At 39.6% G+C, this 14,204-nt stretch overlaps 1 protein-coding gene across 4 annotated transcripts in view; it reads right to left on the reverse strand.

Moving 5' to 3' along the window:
* SLC23A2 (solute carrier family 23 member 2) overlaps nt 1-14,204 on the reverse strand; it is a 61,997-nt gene that overhangs the window by 14,454 nt on the left and 33,339 nt on the right. For all 4 annotated transcript variants that reach the window (XM_027803844.2, XM_055696093.1, XM_055696092.1 and 1 more), the window contains 5 exons: nt 13,636-13,923; nt 12,864-12,962; nt 7,315-7,431; nt 5,950-6,107; nt 913-1,001 (listed from right to left, as the gene is read on the reverse strand). In XM_027803844.2, coding sequence (XP_027659645.1) covers nt 913-1,001; nt 5,950-6,107; nt 7,315-7,431; nt 12,864-12,962; nt 13,636-13,767 — 595 coding nt within the window. In that variant the 5' untranslated portion in view covers nt 13,768-13,923. The remainder of the gene's footprint in view (nt 1-912; nt 1,002-5,949; nt 6,108-7,314; nt 7,432-12,863; nt 12,963-13,635; nt 13,924-14,204) is intronic.

Genomic DNA, 14,204 nt, shown 5'->3' on the forward strand with positions numbered 1-14,204 from the left:
CTAGTAAAGCACATCACAGTCTGCCTTTACCTCTTGGGCACTGAAACCCATGTGCTACTTCCCAGTAGCTCAATCTGACTCCCCCAGTGAGAAAATGTGAATGCTCAAAACTAAGTTTTCTACAGAAAAAACATCAGGGAAACTAATTAAATGGCTGTAAGTGAATTGAGAGATGTATAAACACATACATAATATAAATGTAAATAATTAAGAAAATCAAAAGGACCCCTGGGAAGAACTTCAGTCAGAAGCAAGCAGCCTGCTTCTCTATACTGCCGTCCTGGACTCCCCACAGCCTTATTACTGAATAACTACACCCCATTAAGAAGAAAACCGCCAGAGCTGTTTCCATTTCAGTTTTCTAACTTAAATTAAAGCAAAATCCCCCTACCCAACCAGTTTTCCTGCACATTTTCACCCTAAATACATTCAAAACCTTTCAGGATGACGACGTTAGCAAAGAAAAAGGTAAAACAAACATCCAAAGCTTGCTCTGCAAAACCTGTCAGGTATGAATTAGGTAAAAACACCGGTCTTGATATGATGCTGAACATCGCTCAGCCTTCCTACTACTCAAATTAAAAGGACCCAACTGGACTCACCATTTCCAAATACCAGAAAGGAACATTTATGGAATCTTTCTGCCTTTCTCTACATTGTTAACAAAATCTAGACTTCTTTTGTCAACATTTTTTACATTAAAAAAAAAAATCCAACCAGAAACGGAATTCCACAAGGGCATTTTTAGGAATCTTTTTCCAAGGCACAAAGTTTTAACACTGTAAAAGGAAGGAATTTTTCACATTCCCTGCTCATTACTTCCAGTTTCCAGATCAAAAGGCTTGGCAGTTGCACTATACGTGATCTGCATCATCTGCTACTTAAACCTGAACAAGAATCAATGACAATTACCTGTATTATTACATTTCCACTTCTCCAAGGAGAGTATTGCTCTAGCAGGTGCTAAGAATGCAAAAGCACTCGCTTGAAACAAGGGTAACCTGGTGGAAAGGAAAAGAAGAGATGCTGACGTTTGTAGGTGTTAACAGTGCTGTGTCAGGACATCAGTTGCAGTTAAATGGTTACTCATCCTCAAAACCATCCTTAATGCTGTGTGTGTGACTGTGTTATTAAAAATGTGAAATATAAGAATTTCTTATTAAAAAGAACAGCCATAGAGATCCCAAGACTTCACAAACCAAAGACCTAACAGAAGACACTACGCACATGAAGTTATTACTACAACATCTTGTAACAGGTAATTACTGGATACCAGCACGCTGGTACCAGACATTGATTTAAAGTTTTGACTCGGCAGCACAAGGATACAGATGTACGTTCTGAAGTACGTCCCAGCCAGACTGCTGAACGTGCAGCTTTCACCGTCCCGCCACATGAAAAAAGCTCTCTGACAGTGCAGTGTGCAGTCTGCATACTCAATACCTTCCCTCTGCATGACGTGAAGTACAGTCATTTATACATTCATCTTTAAGTGTATGTGTAAATAACTATTAGGTTGACAACAGCCGATTAGATGTTCCAGGTGGCTACCAACAATAAATACACATGCTGCAAGAATTTCAAGATGACATTCTTTGCATTGGTGTTTACACTTCCCAAAAGGTTTAAGATCTAAAGGCATCTAGCAGCACCAACTACATATTTATTGAATCAAGCGTAGCTTGCGTAACACCACAAATATCCAGATGTTACTTAGCTACAGAGAAGATGCACTTTGAACTATTCTATAAATACCGTCATTAATGGATTGTAGTAAGATTCTCTTTAATAACAATCTCTAACTGTAACACACTGAACACTTAATTGCTCATGTGGCTCTAATCACTGCACCATGTTTATGGCTGTTTTACAGTCGCAACAAAGTGCCTTGATGCCAGTGCAAACACCAGTAAAGGAAAAAGAACTAACCGTAGCAGATTCAGATAAAGATCAAAAAAGATACAAAGAGGGGGGGGCAGAGGGAGGGGGAAAAAAACACCAAATCAGTGGGGGAAAAAAAATCCAATACATGTTTAACACAAAGAAGATCAAACTAGAAGCATGTTACTAACAGTAGCTGTGAAGTTCACAATCAAGAACAGCTGAACTACCATTGGAGTTTGGGCCATGAGTAATCTGAAAAGCCAACCCACCTATTGCAAACATCGAAAACTGCAAGAGAAAGTTAAATTTCATAAAATACACCAGCCATCTGAGCACACCTGACTGGCACGCAATTCTCTTCTAAGTTTCTTCAAGCAAAAATCAAAGCTTTATCTTTGGTGAAGAAACGGTTGGTATCTACGAGTGAATGATTCACCTTATTTTTCAGGCTTCATTAAGCAACCCGAGCAAGGTGGTGCCCACGGCAAAATCTGCAATACCTGTAACAAGCTGTTACGCCTCTATCCCACCTACACAGTACTCTGTCCCCCACTAATGATTTTGTAAATACACCTTGCAAACACATTCTCCAGTGATGACATCAGTTGTACTGAACTCAGGTTTAGATTGGGAGCTTTGTATCACATAAAATACGCTACATACGTATTGAATAGTAAGATCTTAGCACACCTTGCTTAGCTATCCGCCTAACCTTTGTATGAGACAGTAAACCTGGAATATTTAGCAAAAGGGCCAGTAGGCTCAAAATACTTTTTTATCCCCCGTCCAAGTAGAAAAAATTAGTATCTTTCACCCAATTTATTACTCAATATCAGCCAACCAAGATCAGTCTCTTTCTGAAGACACAGCTGCAGTTTGGAACATGACTTACAAAATACCTTTCCCACTGCTAAGCCAGGCATTCATTACTAGCTGGGCAAAATATCACCAGTTTATGATTGGACTATAATTTTAATTTCACATCTAAATTGTGAAGTTGCTCAATTCTGGCACCAGCCCTTGTGGTGGCAGAGCTTTTTATGCAGTTAAAGTAATCTGGAAATGTCTTCCCTATCTTAACATGTCACACAGATGTAAGAATGCTTAGCGATGGGCACAGCAACAAACCTAAAATGTTGAGTTATATATTAAAGCTGTATTTGATTGTCTCAGTCATACTAATTACTCTGAATCTTTGCCAAATCTTTTGGCTTATTACATAATCCAATGAATAGCTTGAATTCCTAAAATTAGTATGGGTACCAAACTGACCACAACTCCACCTCACAATTGAGCTAAATCCATCTTTAAGGACCTCTAAACCACGGAATTTGACCTTTTGAAACCGTAGTGGCTTTATTTGCTGAAATACTTTGCAGTTGACAGACCTGCCAATAAATACTTTAAAATATCATTTAGAGAACATCGCTGCTATATCCCGTTCCCACCCTTACATAAAACCAGAATCACATGTTAAATAGTTATAAAACATTCAACTGCAGAAATTTTCTCCTTAAATAAAAGTTCACTTATTTTAAGACCCAAATGCAATTGCCTCTTCAGTATATAAACATATAGTTCACAGTGCAAGTGGAAGCCACTGAAAAGAAAAAAACAACCCAAAACCCCACTAAAAACCAGAAAACCCACAGAGGGTACAGGTGGCGTTGTACAGAAGGAAGAGAACAGCAGCTCTTTGGGAACTGATGTTGTTTAGCCTGGAGAGGAGGAGATTTGGGGGGGAATCTTAGTGCTCTCTGCAGCTCCCTGCAAGGAGATTGTTAGACATGTGGGGTTCGATCTCTTCTCCCAGATAACAAGTGATAGGACAAGAGGAAATAACTTCATATAGATTCAGTATTAGGAAAAATTTCTTCACTGAAAAAAAAAAAAAAAGAGTGATCAAGCATTGGAACAGGCTGCCAGGGACGTGGTGGAATCGCCATCCCTGGAGGTGTTCTAAAAATGCATAGATGCAGTGCTTAGGGACATGGTATAGTGATGGACTTGGCAGTGCTGGATTAACAGTTGGGCTTGATCGTAAAGGTCTTCTCCAACCTAAATGATTCTGTGATTCTAAGATTTCAAAATGATGGGACCACGCCAGTTTCTGCAAGAGCCCAGAATCACTCTATATTAAGTAATGAAGAGAAAGAGCCCAAGATTTGTTAAGGAAAAAAAGAAAATGTGACAAACTTCAGTTCTGTGAAGACATACAAATCTCAGGAAGCATAAAAATGAAGCTTTTTCTGATAAATTTGAGGCAGAAGAAAAAAGCTGGCAGAAGTACAGGAAAACAAAGCTCCACTTTGAGTTCATCTCCATCCACAACTCTGCATACGAAACTCGAAGACTTTGAACTTCAGTAAATCCAGGGAGCAGACACTCAAACCTGAACAATAAATACCTTATCTTCCAGTTCCTGCCTAGGTCAACAATCCTTCAGTTCCCTATATAAAGCACAGAGGACTGGGAGGGGAAAAACAACCCCACTAACCATCACTCCCATTAAAAGAGATTCAAAACACCAAAGGGTACAGCTCTGCTCCTCTGCCTCTGTTCAGACGAGGTACTTGAAAATTTGATTACAGCTAAGGCAAGCTACTCCATGAGCACAAAAAGCCAATCAGGCAGAAAATATGATTATTAACTGCAGGCAGTCTTGACTTAAAGAAAATACATTGGGGGATGAAAATTTTCTCTTTCAACAATTTGCATTATGCTGTTTTGTCATTAGAACAAACTTTTCATACAAAACAGCGAAGCTATTTTATAAGTTAAGACATTAAAAAAAATAAAGGGAAGGTTTTTTCAAAGGAAAAAAAAGACAAGAAAGCCAACTAAAATAGCAACTAAAGGTTACATTGGAAAAGCTGAAATATTTGGAAAATTTTTAGATGAAAAGCTGATCTACAACTGCAAGTCAACTGTCATAGGCTTGCCTTCCGCACCCCACCGAGATAACTTTTCCACCCAAAGATTCTGTTTCTTAGCCGAATCTTTAAAAATGGAGGGGATGTTTGTCCATTTTTCTATTGGAATGCAAGATTTCAGCTCACATTGTTCTTAAATTGAACTAAATGACCCATGAATCATTCAAGTAACCATATGAGGGCATACTCTTAAAATACACATTTTTCTTCTGGTTTTACTTATCACTGTTGGTTTATTCAAGAAGATGCAGAAATAACTCCGCAGGTTTTAGCTATTCCCAGTTCTGACAGGCAGAGTCAACAGAAGTTTAAGTAAACATGTCAAGTATCTCTCTGCAGCATTTAGTATAGAACACACACTTTTAGAAAGGATTTATCTCCATGTTAATAAAACTTAGAGCATCCTGGTCTTACCAACACCAGATTTTTTACAAGTATTTGCTAACACTTGAATTAGCCTCTTGCATCCTCCTAAGCGAGCAGACCAAAGGAGAGGCACAGGCATCCCTGTAAGGCTACACTACGTGTTTCTTCCCAACTCAAGGAAGGATCGTTACCTGCGACTCAAAGCAACTAACAAATTAAAATCAAATAATTTGTTTGTATTGGAAGGTAACAATGATACTCAGTTCAGAGAATAAGAAATTTCCCTGTCATTTTTCCTTAACTTTTTGATTTGGCAAACCCTTTACAGGAACAAGCACACGATCTGCTGTAGGACTAATCGCAACCACCTAAACACTGGCAAGAATACAGCATCATTCCAGAAGCTAATAAAAATATCAAAATTAGTTCCTCTTTACCAAGGCGTATCGATTTTTTCTTTCCCCCAGAATCACTTAACACAGTCTCTGCCCTCAGATTTCCCTCCTCCTCCTTCCCTCTCCCTGCTCCCGCTGTATTTTCTTACCCTTCCAATGCCTTCTCTGATTTCGGATCCACCTTTTTTTGGAAGCAGCTTTCCAAAAGCTTTCCCTAACCATCCTGCGTTTGACCTGCTATCTTGTGTTTCATGTTTATCCTTTGAAAATAGACTACCTAACTCTTGGATCTCCAACTGCACCCTGGAAATCCCAACTGATGTCTAGTCCTATCACCATCTCAAGAACTTGAAACAAGTCCCGAATCTCACCTGCACCCAAAAGTTGTTTGTAACAATGTAGTGATGCCCACACAGAAGAAAATGGTCCCAATCAACTGGCTGGTAGCCCACTGGTCAAATCCCACACACATGGCATCAGCCAGCAAAAAGGGCACTGCTATAGTTCCACTGAAACATGTTAAGTAGTGCTGTGAAAAGAAAAATAGTCCGTTAATACTGCAGCCAATATTAATGAGCAAATAAACTGATGACTATCTTTTCTTTCGCATTGGATATTTTTGCTTTTGAATCGCTTCCTGGTCCAAAGCATTTCTTTAAATATTTTCCTTCCACGCTGAGCTAGCCTGTTGCTAACGATTGCTATTTCTGCAGAATACACTACGTTATTTAAATAGCCACATGGCTACTGTTCTTGATGAGAAGGTATCTAGGTAACTGTGCTGAAAACCACTTCTGACTCAGAAAAGCAGATAAATAACTCCATTCACTTTCAACCATGTGAAAAACCATTAGCTTACAAATGAACTTTGAGCACATACAAACTAGGATGCAAATAAGCTCTCAAGTACCAGAAACTAGGTACTCGTGAATTCTTTTTCATCCCAATACATTAAGCAAGCAAACAAACAAGAATCACCATATTCAACAGTGCAAGTTAAAAAATACAGTCCCTACAGAACTGCCTGTCGTCCTTGAGGAAAGGCAGAAATAAAAAGGATGCTTTGGAATGTATTTGTTTGGAGATCTCAACATACTTTACAGATATTAACAAATTCTCAGCATTCCTGTGGGACAGATATTATTACCATTTGAGAAAGAAAGGAGATGAAATGAGCTGTTCTGCTTCACACGAGTGGCTGAGCTGGTAGTAGGGTTCAGCTCACTGCTACAGTCCTCCTCATTGCAGGAAGCACACGCTCTCACTCCAAGGAGTAAAGAATTCACCTGCCCTGCTTACTAGTGAGCCTACAGGTCCAGGATGCTGCTACTGAGCTTGCAGAATTGAAATGGCTACAGTAGCAGCTCTAATATTCAACATTTCAGGACTAAACCATTATCTCTCTCCATCTTTCGTTCCAGAGGTGCCAGACGTCACTTTCTGAAGCTCACCACTTCACATTTACTCACTTACTTACTAACAGTAGCTTAGAAGACTAAATATTTAAGTGAATGTCACAAATGCATAAGCCAGCGAACAACGATATAGATCATTATCAAGACAGTAATCTTAGTGTGCAATCAACTTAAGATGAAACTACCTCAACACTTTATTCAAACATTTGAGAGCATGGGAAAAATAAAATTATCACGTACACAAATGCTATAAACTACACAGAAAATACTAAAAAAAGCTTTAAAAGTTACAGAGGAAATTATGGCTGTTTTGAAACATACCTGTAACCCCAAAAATATGCAGAGATACCAAGGAGGAACGTCTTCGATAGTGTAAATCATGTCAGTTCTCTGCGCATCTAAACTTCCACTGCTGTCCAGTGTCTCTGCCAAAGAGCTCTATTTTGACAGGGAGGGTAGAAAGGTGGGAAGGGTAAAAAAGCAGGGGAGGACACAAAGGACAACAGTAGGTTACTGTTATGTACGAATAAACTGAATCTGAACTATCCAGATACTCCAAGGTTGGTGTAATACTCACAGTGGTGATACATTACATTTTCAAACATTTTTAAAGCCTTTTACCTCTGACAGTGAGCTCACCTCCAGCTGTAGCTACTAAATTTTACCAAACACATTCACTTCTATAAGCCATTCCCTGCTCATTTATACTAACACAGCAATTCTTCATTTATTATAACCAACCTGACAGCCAAAAGGTGCCCATAAAATGAAATTATCATGACAGAATTATTAAAAAAAAAAAAAAGAAAAAAGGAAGAATTGGAACTACGTAGAAGAGTCAACAATGGCTAGTTTCAAAGCAGAATGGCTAGCCTTGCCTAAGAGGCCAAAATCACACAAGAAAGTTCCTCATGGTAATTGCTTCCCTACTTAATTCTTACTCAATTTCAGTCTTGGTCAACCTTTTTTAGCCACAAGATTTATTATTTTGCTTCCACTCCATGTTCAACCAGTCAAGAAAAATGCTAATCACCATAACGGAATACATCCGCGGCCAATCTGTATCAGCCAAGCAGACTTCCTCCAGAACTACAGGAATTTAAGCAAGACCACATACTGGGCTACCATGTGCCCTAATTCACAGAGAGCTAGCAGACTAACCACACAGACACACACATCAAAATCCCTGTAGATTTTCTATTAAAACAAGACCCAGCTCAGTCATTTCTTCTTTACAACTAAGTGGAGCCATTCCTTTCAGACACTCTGGTTTTGAAATTCCTGAGAACAAAAATACAATGCTCCAAAGCCCAAATACCAACAACAAAAGCAAGAGGAAGTACTAGATCTTATCAGCTCAACTAACCAAAAAAATACCTTATATAACTACTGTTCTGACCTAATCCACGCTAGAACATAACAAACTCATGTGAAGTAGCCTTACACAAGGACCAGAAACTTTGCCAGACTCGTGACTTTGCCTCAAATGGTCTTTACTTCTTCAAAAATCACTACACACCCACAGATTATGCTTAGATAATCTCCATTTTATTTATCATCTCCAAGGTCAGGGAAGCCAAACAGACCCATGGTATTTCCTTCTTACCTCTGGTATCTGTTGGGAAAAAAAATGCCACTGGGTTAATTCAAATTCAGGGAGTGTAAAGGACCACACTGTTATGGAAAGATTGAGGGTATTACAGTGGAAAAGCGAAATCTAGAAACACTCATTTCAGAAAACTTTTTTCAACCACGTTAAGCGCCCAGCAATCTGTTCACCAGGGTTAGTTTAACTACGATACATATCCTAAGCAGAGAAATAAGGGAAATTGTTGACTGCACAACTCATCTTGCCAATTTGCAGCACCAATGTAATTTTTTCATTGACTGAAAAATGAAAGACCACCCTCCTGACCTGATTCTCTAAAAAAAAAAAATGACTCATGAAAAAATTCAGGAACTTGAGTTTTAGAGCTTCACCTCATACTGGAGGGGAGAGCACTGCGCAGCAGTAAAGCTGTACACATCTTGTCTCCAACTGGAAATTAGGAAAAATCGGGTACATCCTCTTGTCAATGCAGTTATGCGTAGATCCAAGGAAGGGGACAAAGTGGCTGACTCACAAAGACAGGCAGAAGGAGCAAGACCCAACAGCCAGCGCAGTTATGGACAAACAGCAGGACACATATCATCACTAGCGGCTTCTTTAAGAACTTTCTTGGGAAAACAAAGAAAAGATTCACCCAGAGAAGCTCCCAAGATACTTCCTGTTCTTATAAAGCAGTTTTGTTAACCTTCCCCCCGAGACTATACAAACACACACACACAAATATATATATATATATATAAATATATATGTGTTTGATTGCCTCGATTCTGCTCTATTTCACTGCAATATATGCTCCACCTGAGAACTTTGCTCACAGTAACACTGCCTGTTTGTTCAGCATTTTGACTAAGAGGTCATCATATACTTCCAGAGAGGCAGAGGTCATGAAGGAACAGTAAGAATGGTTACGACATCTGCTCATGAGGTGGGAAGAGAGAGGCGTCAGCAGAAATTAACTGTTTGCTCCATGAATTACATCAATGTTGGCTTGCAGCAAGATCAGGAGAACAAACTGTGGATAGTTCCCCACCTGACTCCAGCACGAAGAGATAAAACACCTACCACTGTGCACCGAGCGACCTGCATTACTCCTTCCAAGGATGGACAGGAATGGGATTTTCAACGTTGGTGATGTTTCCAAGCAGGATAACAGGATAACTCGAAAAATCCAGTGAGCGATTTGTGCAGATTGGTGAGCCTGTTTTGGCTGCTGCCTTTAGAAAACCCATCTTTTGGCTGCTTTTCTAATTTTGCCAGATAAATACCCAGTAGGTACCTAACTGTTCCACTTATGGAAAAAAAAAAGAAGTGTTTGGCCCTAGGACTGATGAGGTTGCATCAAGTACATTCCCCAACTTTTCCACCTGGCCTTCTATTCTATTCTATATATCCCCCTTCCTCCTTGGGCAGCAGCAATCAGAAACGATAACCTGTTTCTAACACGAAGACCATGGCATATGCAGCAAGTTTATCAGTCCTTTTCATTTGTGATTACATTTACGCCTATATTTGTCTGCAAAGAACACAGAAGAGCAGCAGGCACCAGGCCTAGGAATAAGTCGACTCGTCCATGGCAGGTAGAAAGCTCTCTCTGGGCACAGATCGACAACCGCTAACCAATTTAAGCTTTCCTTTAGAAAGTGAAGTTTGTAAGTCTTCTAACAAAAGAATTCCAAACTTTAAGGCACAATTGTCATAGCAATGTCTGTCCTACACAGAAAAGTTATAGGATAAAAAAAAAAAAAATCCAGGGTACCCTTAATCCCTTCCAAAAGTCAGACTTACTCTGCTTTGGAAGAGGAAGCTTTCATCTTGATCAGACTTATAGCAGATAATGGCTAAAGGGAACTGACATAAAAGCGACCAAGACTGAACTATGAGGAATGTGAGAACCAGGGTGAGGTCTGGCTATTCTCCTGGTAAGTCACTGGGTAGTCACTGGTCCTTTTGTATCTCGAGCGTGTGCCTGCTGGTTTAACGTACTGACTCTGTGCTGATGCTTGCCAAGTATGTCATAGGGTGCTGTAGGGAACTGCTGGGAACGAACTGCACCTTTCCAAATGAGATACTGATCAGAGATGAATTCTTTTTATTAATTGGCCAAAGGTGGGACACTACAAAAATGCAGAGAAGTACAGAATTAAGTATAAACAGGGGGGAGGGAAATAAGATGGAGATAAAAGTGGAGTAGAAGTGTTTGGGGAAAACAAAATAGAAAACCAAAAACCAAACCCAACCCAAAATCCCAAGCAGCAAACACCAACTGTGCAAGACAAAGGCTCTGTTATCAAGTACTAGGGGGAAGGACCAGAAGAAAACAGATTAACTGCGAGGAGCAAGGCCTTTAGAAAAATACCTGAAAGAGCAAACAATATGTTCAAATTAATTCTATTAAGCAATAAGCAACATGGTATTGTTTATTTTATAGGGATGCAGCAATACAGTTATTTCTCATCTGGGCTAATAGTTTATTGTTTCAGCTAACAAATATTGGAAGAGAATGTAAAAGCACTGGGCATCCTCCAGCAATTAAGTACATTTCAGTCCTCTTTGTTAAAGGCTTTTTATTCAAGGCCTTTCATTTGCCTTTTTGGTGAAGGATCTCTCAAGAGGAATGGAAAGCCAAGACCAAACACGCTTCACGCACACACTTATTTTAAGTGAAAAGCAGGAGGTTTTGCCCAGATTACCAGGAATACTAGCCTCAAATACTACCTTAATACGCGAGGCTGTTAATCGCTACAGCCCTTCTTTCACCGTTCATTCATTTTAAGCCACAGCAAAACTTTAACTCAACCAGATTTGGTTGATTAAAAGCTCATGGTCTCTTTAAGATAGATTTATCATCCATTTACAGTTCTGGTCACATGGTTCAAGTGGAAGGGCAAAAAATACATGTTTGGTAAAATCAGGCCACGAAGACATGCTTTAATGTCTACAGATTGCTTATCTTAGTTGCACAATTTCATCCCAACACCGTTTGCTCAAGGTTTTTATCAGATTGTCTCTCTCCACGCTAGCCTGAGCGTGCTCCAAAAGTCAGCCATCACAGACATATGCATGTCAACAGCTGCCAAAATTTGTCCATTAAAATATCAGCATGATCAAGATGGTAGTAGAGATGTATTTGAGACATGCAGGCAGACTACCTGTAAGAGACAGAGTACATGAAGGCACATCGTGGCATTCGTAACATTCTTTTGTAATCTAACACTAAAGACCTGTCAGAATCACCTGTTTAAGCTCTATTATAAATCTGAAATTCAGAAGTGAATTCTGATGTCCGAGTCAGAAAACCTTAACTATACCCTTTGATATCATCCTTGCCCCAACACAAGTTACAACCTCAAAGAAATGAGCATTACGACGCTCTTGCTTGGAACCAAAGGAGTTTTGGTCTTGTTTCCATCAGGACATTTGAAAAATTTGGTCAGGTTGAGGCTCCCTAGAGATAAGCCTTAACTACACTGCCAATTACATACAAACTTTTCAGGAAAAGGTACTGTTTAGACTTACTGTAATCTCCCTTCCTTATTTTAAACAAAAGTTCATGTTCACATCACCATCTCTGCTTGCAAGAATATTATGGAACAGGCTTGGGGAATGATGGAATTGAGAAAAAAGCTGGGAAAATCCCAACCAAATGGGTCTCCTTTGAGGCCTCAGCTGGGTTTCCCTGAATAGCCAGGATACAATCATTGTTATCTGAAGGAAGAATGTTCCAGGATTTTTATGAATTACCTGAAATTCACTCATAAAGCTGTCACAATAATAAGTAGCCCCCTACTTGAAAAGAGAACTAGAAAAATTAAGTTTAAGAGGTTGGAGCTCAGAAGAAATTGGGAAAGAAAGTGGAAACAATCTCACTTTTGGAGGTACTCAACACCACCAGTTTACTTGACTAAATGCAGATCAAGTTAAGAACTGAAGAACAGAACAGAATGACCTTATCAGGGAAACCATGCAAGAGGGCAATGGAAATTAAGAAATAAAAAAACAAAAACGCATATTATGCATTTTGGTGCCAGGTCAAAGTGTATTAACTGCCTTCTAACATTTGCTGAGTCATTGCCCATGTTCTGCAACCTAAATGTGTCACCAGAAGAGTCATGAGGACAGAACTCCCCCAAGGCCAACCTGAATCTGCAAGTCAGCATGTCTGATTAAAGAAAATCTCTCAGCCAAGTAAAAGTAGCATTGACAAATAATAGAACTGAAAAAGTGAGAATGGTTTCTCACCTAGAAGGAAACCACTACATACCTTTTCTGCTATGCCATTTTCTGTAGTATAGATGGCCATCAACTCTGTGTCTTCTGTATCCTGATCACCGCTGGATGTTGCTCCACCGTTTATGACTACCTTAAAATAAAAAGAAAGAAACACATGGTCTTAAAATAAACGTTTTCCCTGCAATCACACCCCATGTCACCCAGTTTTCTCCCTTGGTACTTGACATCTGCCTTTGACATTTTGTCAGAACACATTACAAGCACGGCAAGCAATCATGGCTGTAACAGCATGTCTAGGAATATACAGAAACTTGAAAGACATCACATACAGCTCCTCAAAGCCTGGACAGCATCAGCTGAGGGTGGCAGGAGACAGCAGCAGACCGACTGGAAGAGTTATTAAGAGGCAGACGTGTACAACAGGAACGGTACAACTGAAAATCTGCTCAAGTAAAAGACAAGCAAAGGTTTTCTTGCTGTCACCTACTCCTCTTAGTCAAGTGACTTGAGGCATACCAGGGGCTGCTGCATTCCGCAGGAGGACAGTTAACTGTTCTAATCATAAACATGAAATTGTTCTAATCGTGTCAGGGGTATCGCATGTCCTGTGAACAGCGCTGCTTCGGAGCACGCGCATGAAACAACCACAGACAATATAATTGGCTATGTTTCTATATAAACAGTAGCAAGTGGCAAAAGAGGTTTTACTAACTACTTGTGGAAATAAAGGGTTTGTACAACATGATTACAACAAAGCATTATTAACTGATTCACACTATGTAGTACCTGAAAGTGTTACTTACAGGCAGGGTGAAAAAGGTGGGATGTTTAGATTCATCCTCATATTTGCCTTCTGCGGAGCCTCCTGCCTCCACTGATTTTGAAGTAGTATTCTTACCAATCCCCATCGTTTCCAGGATGTCAAGGACTTGCATGCAGGACCCACGCAGATGATTCTGGGATATGACAGGCCAAGTACTACGGACAAATTCTTATTTAAACAGCCGCACCTCCAGGAATCACAGAAGTGCTCAGTAATCCAGCTGGGACATTAGGGTTGCTTTTTTAAGTATCATTAGCATCAATGGCACCTAGAATTGAAGAGAGACATTAATTTTTTCTTGATTACCTAAGATATTTGTACAAGCACACATGCCCTGCAGCCCTGGTTCCCTTTCATGCTCGTGACTCACCAATTCTTATCTTCTCCTTTTGATTTGATAATTAGGAGACTACCATTTAAAGATAAAGCTGAAGGTATTTTAAATTCTTTCAGGATGGGAATACCATGATTATTCTCTCATTCTTCTCTCGTCATCTTCAATTATTAGAATATATATCAAAACCTTGGGTTTGTTTCAATTCCACAGTC

Source organism: Falco cherrug, chromosome 18 (genome assembly GCF_023634085.1).
Source record: "Falco cherrug isolate bFalChe1 chromosome 18, bFalChe1.pri, whole genome shotgun sequence".
NCBI classification, from domain to species: Eukaryota; Metazoa; Chordata; class Aves; order Falconiformes; family Falconidae; genus Falco; species Falco cherrug.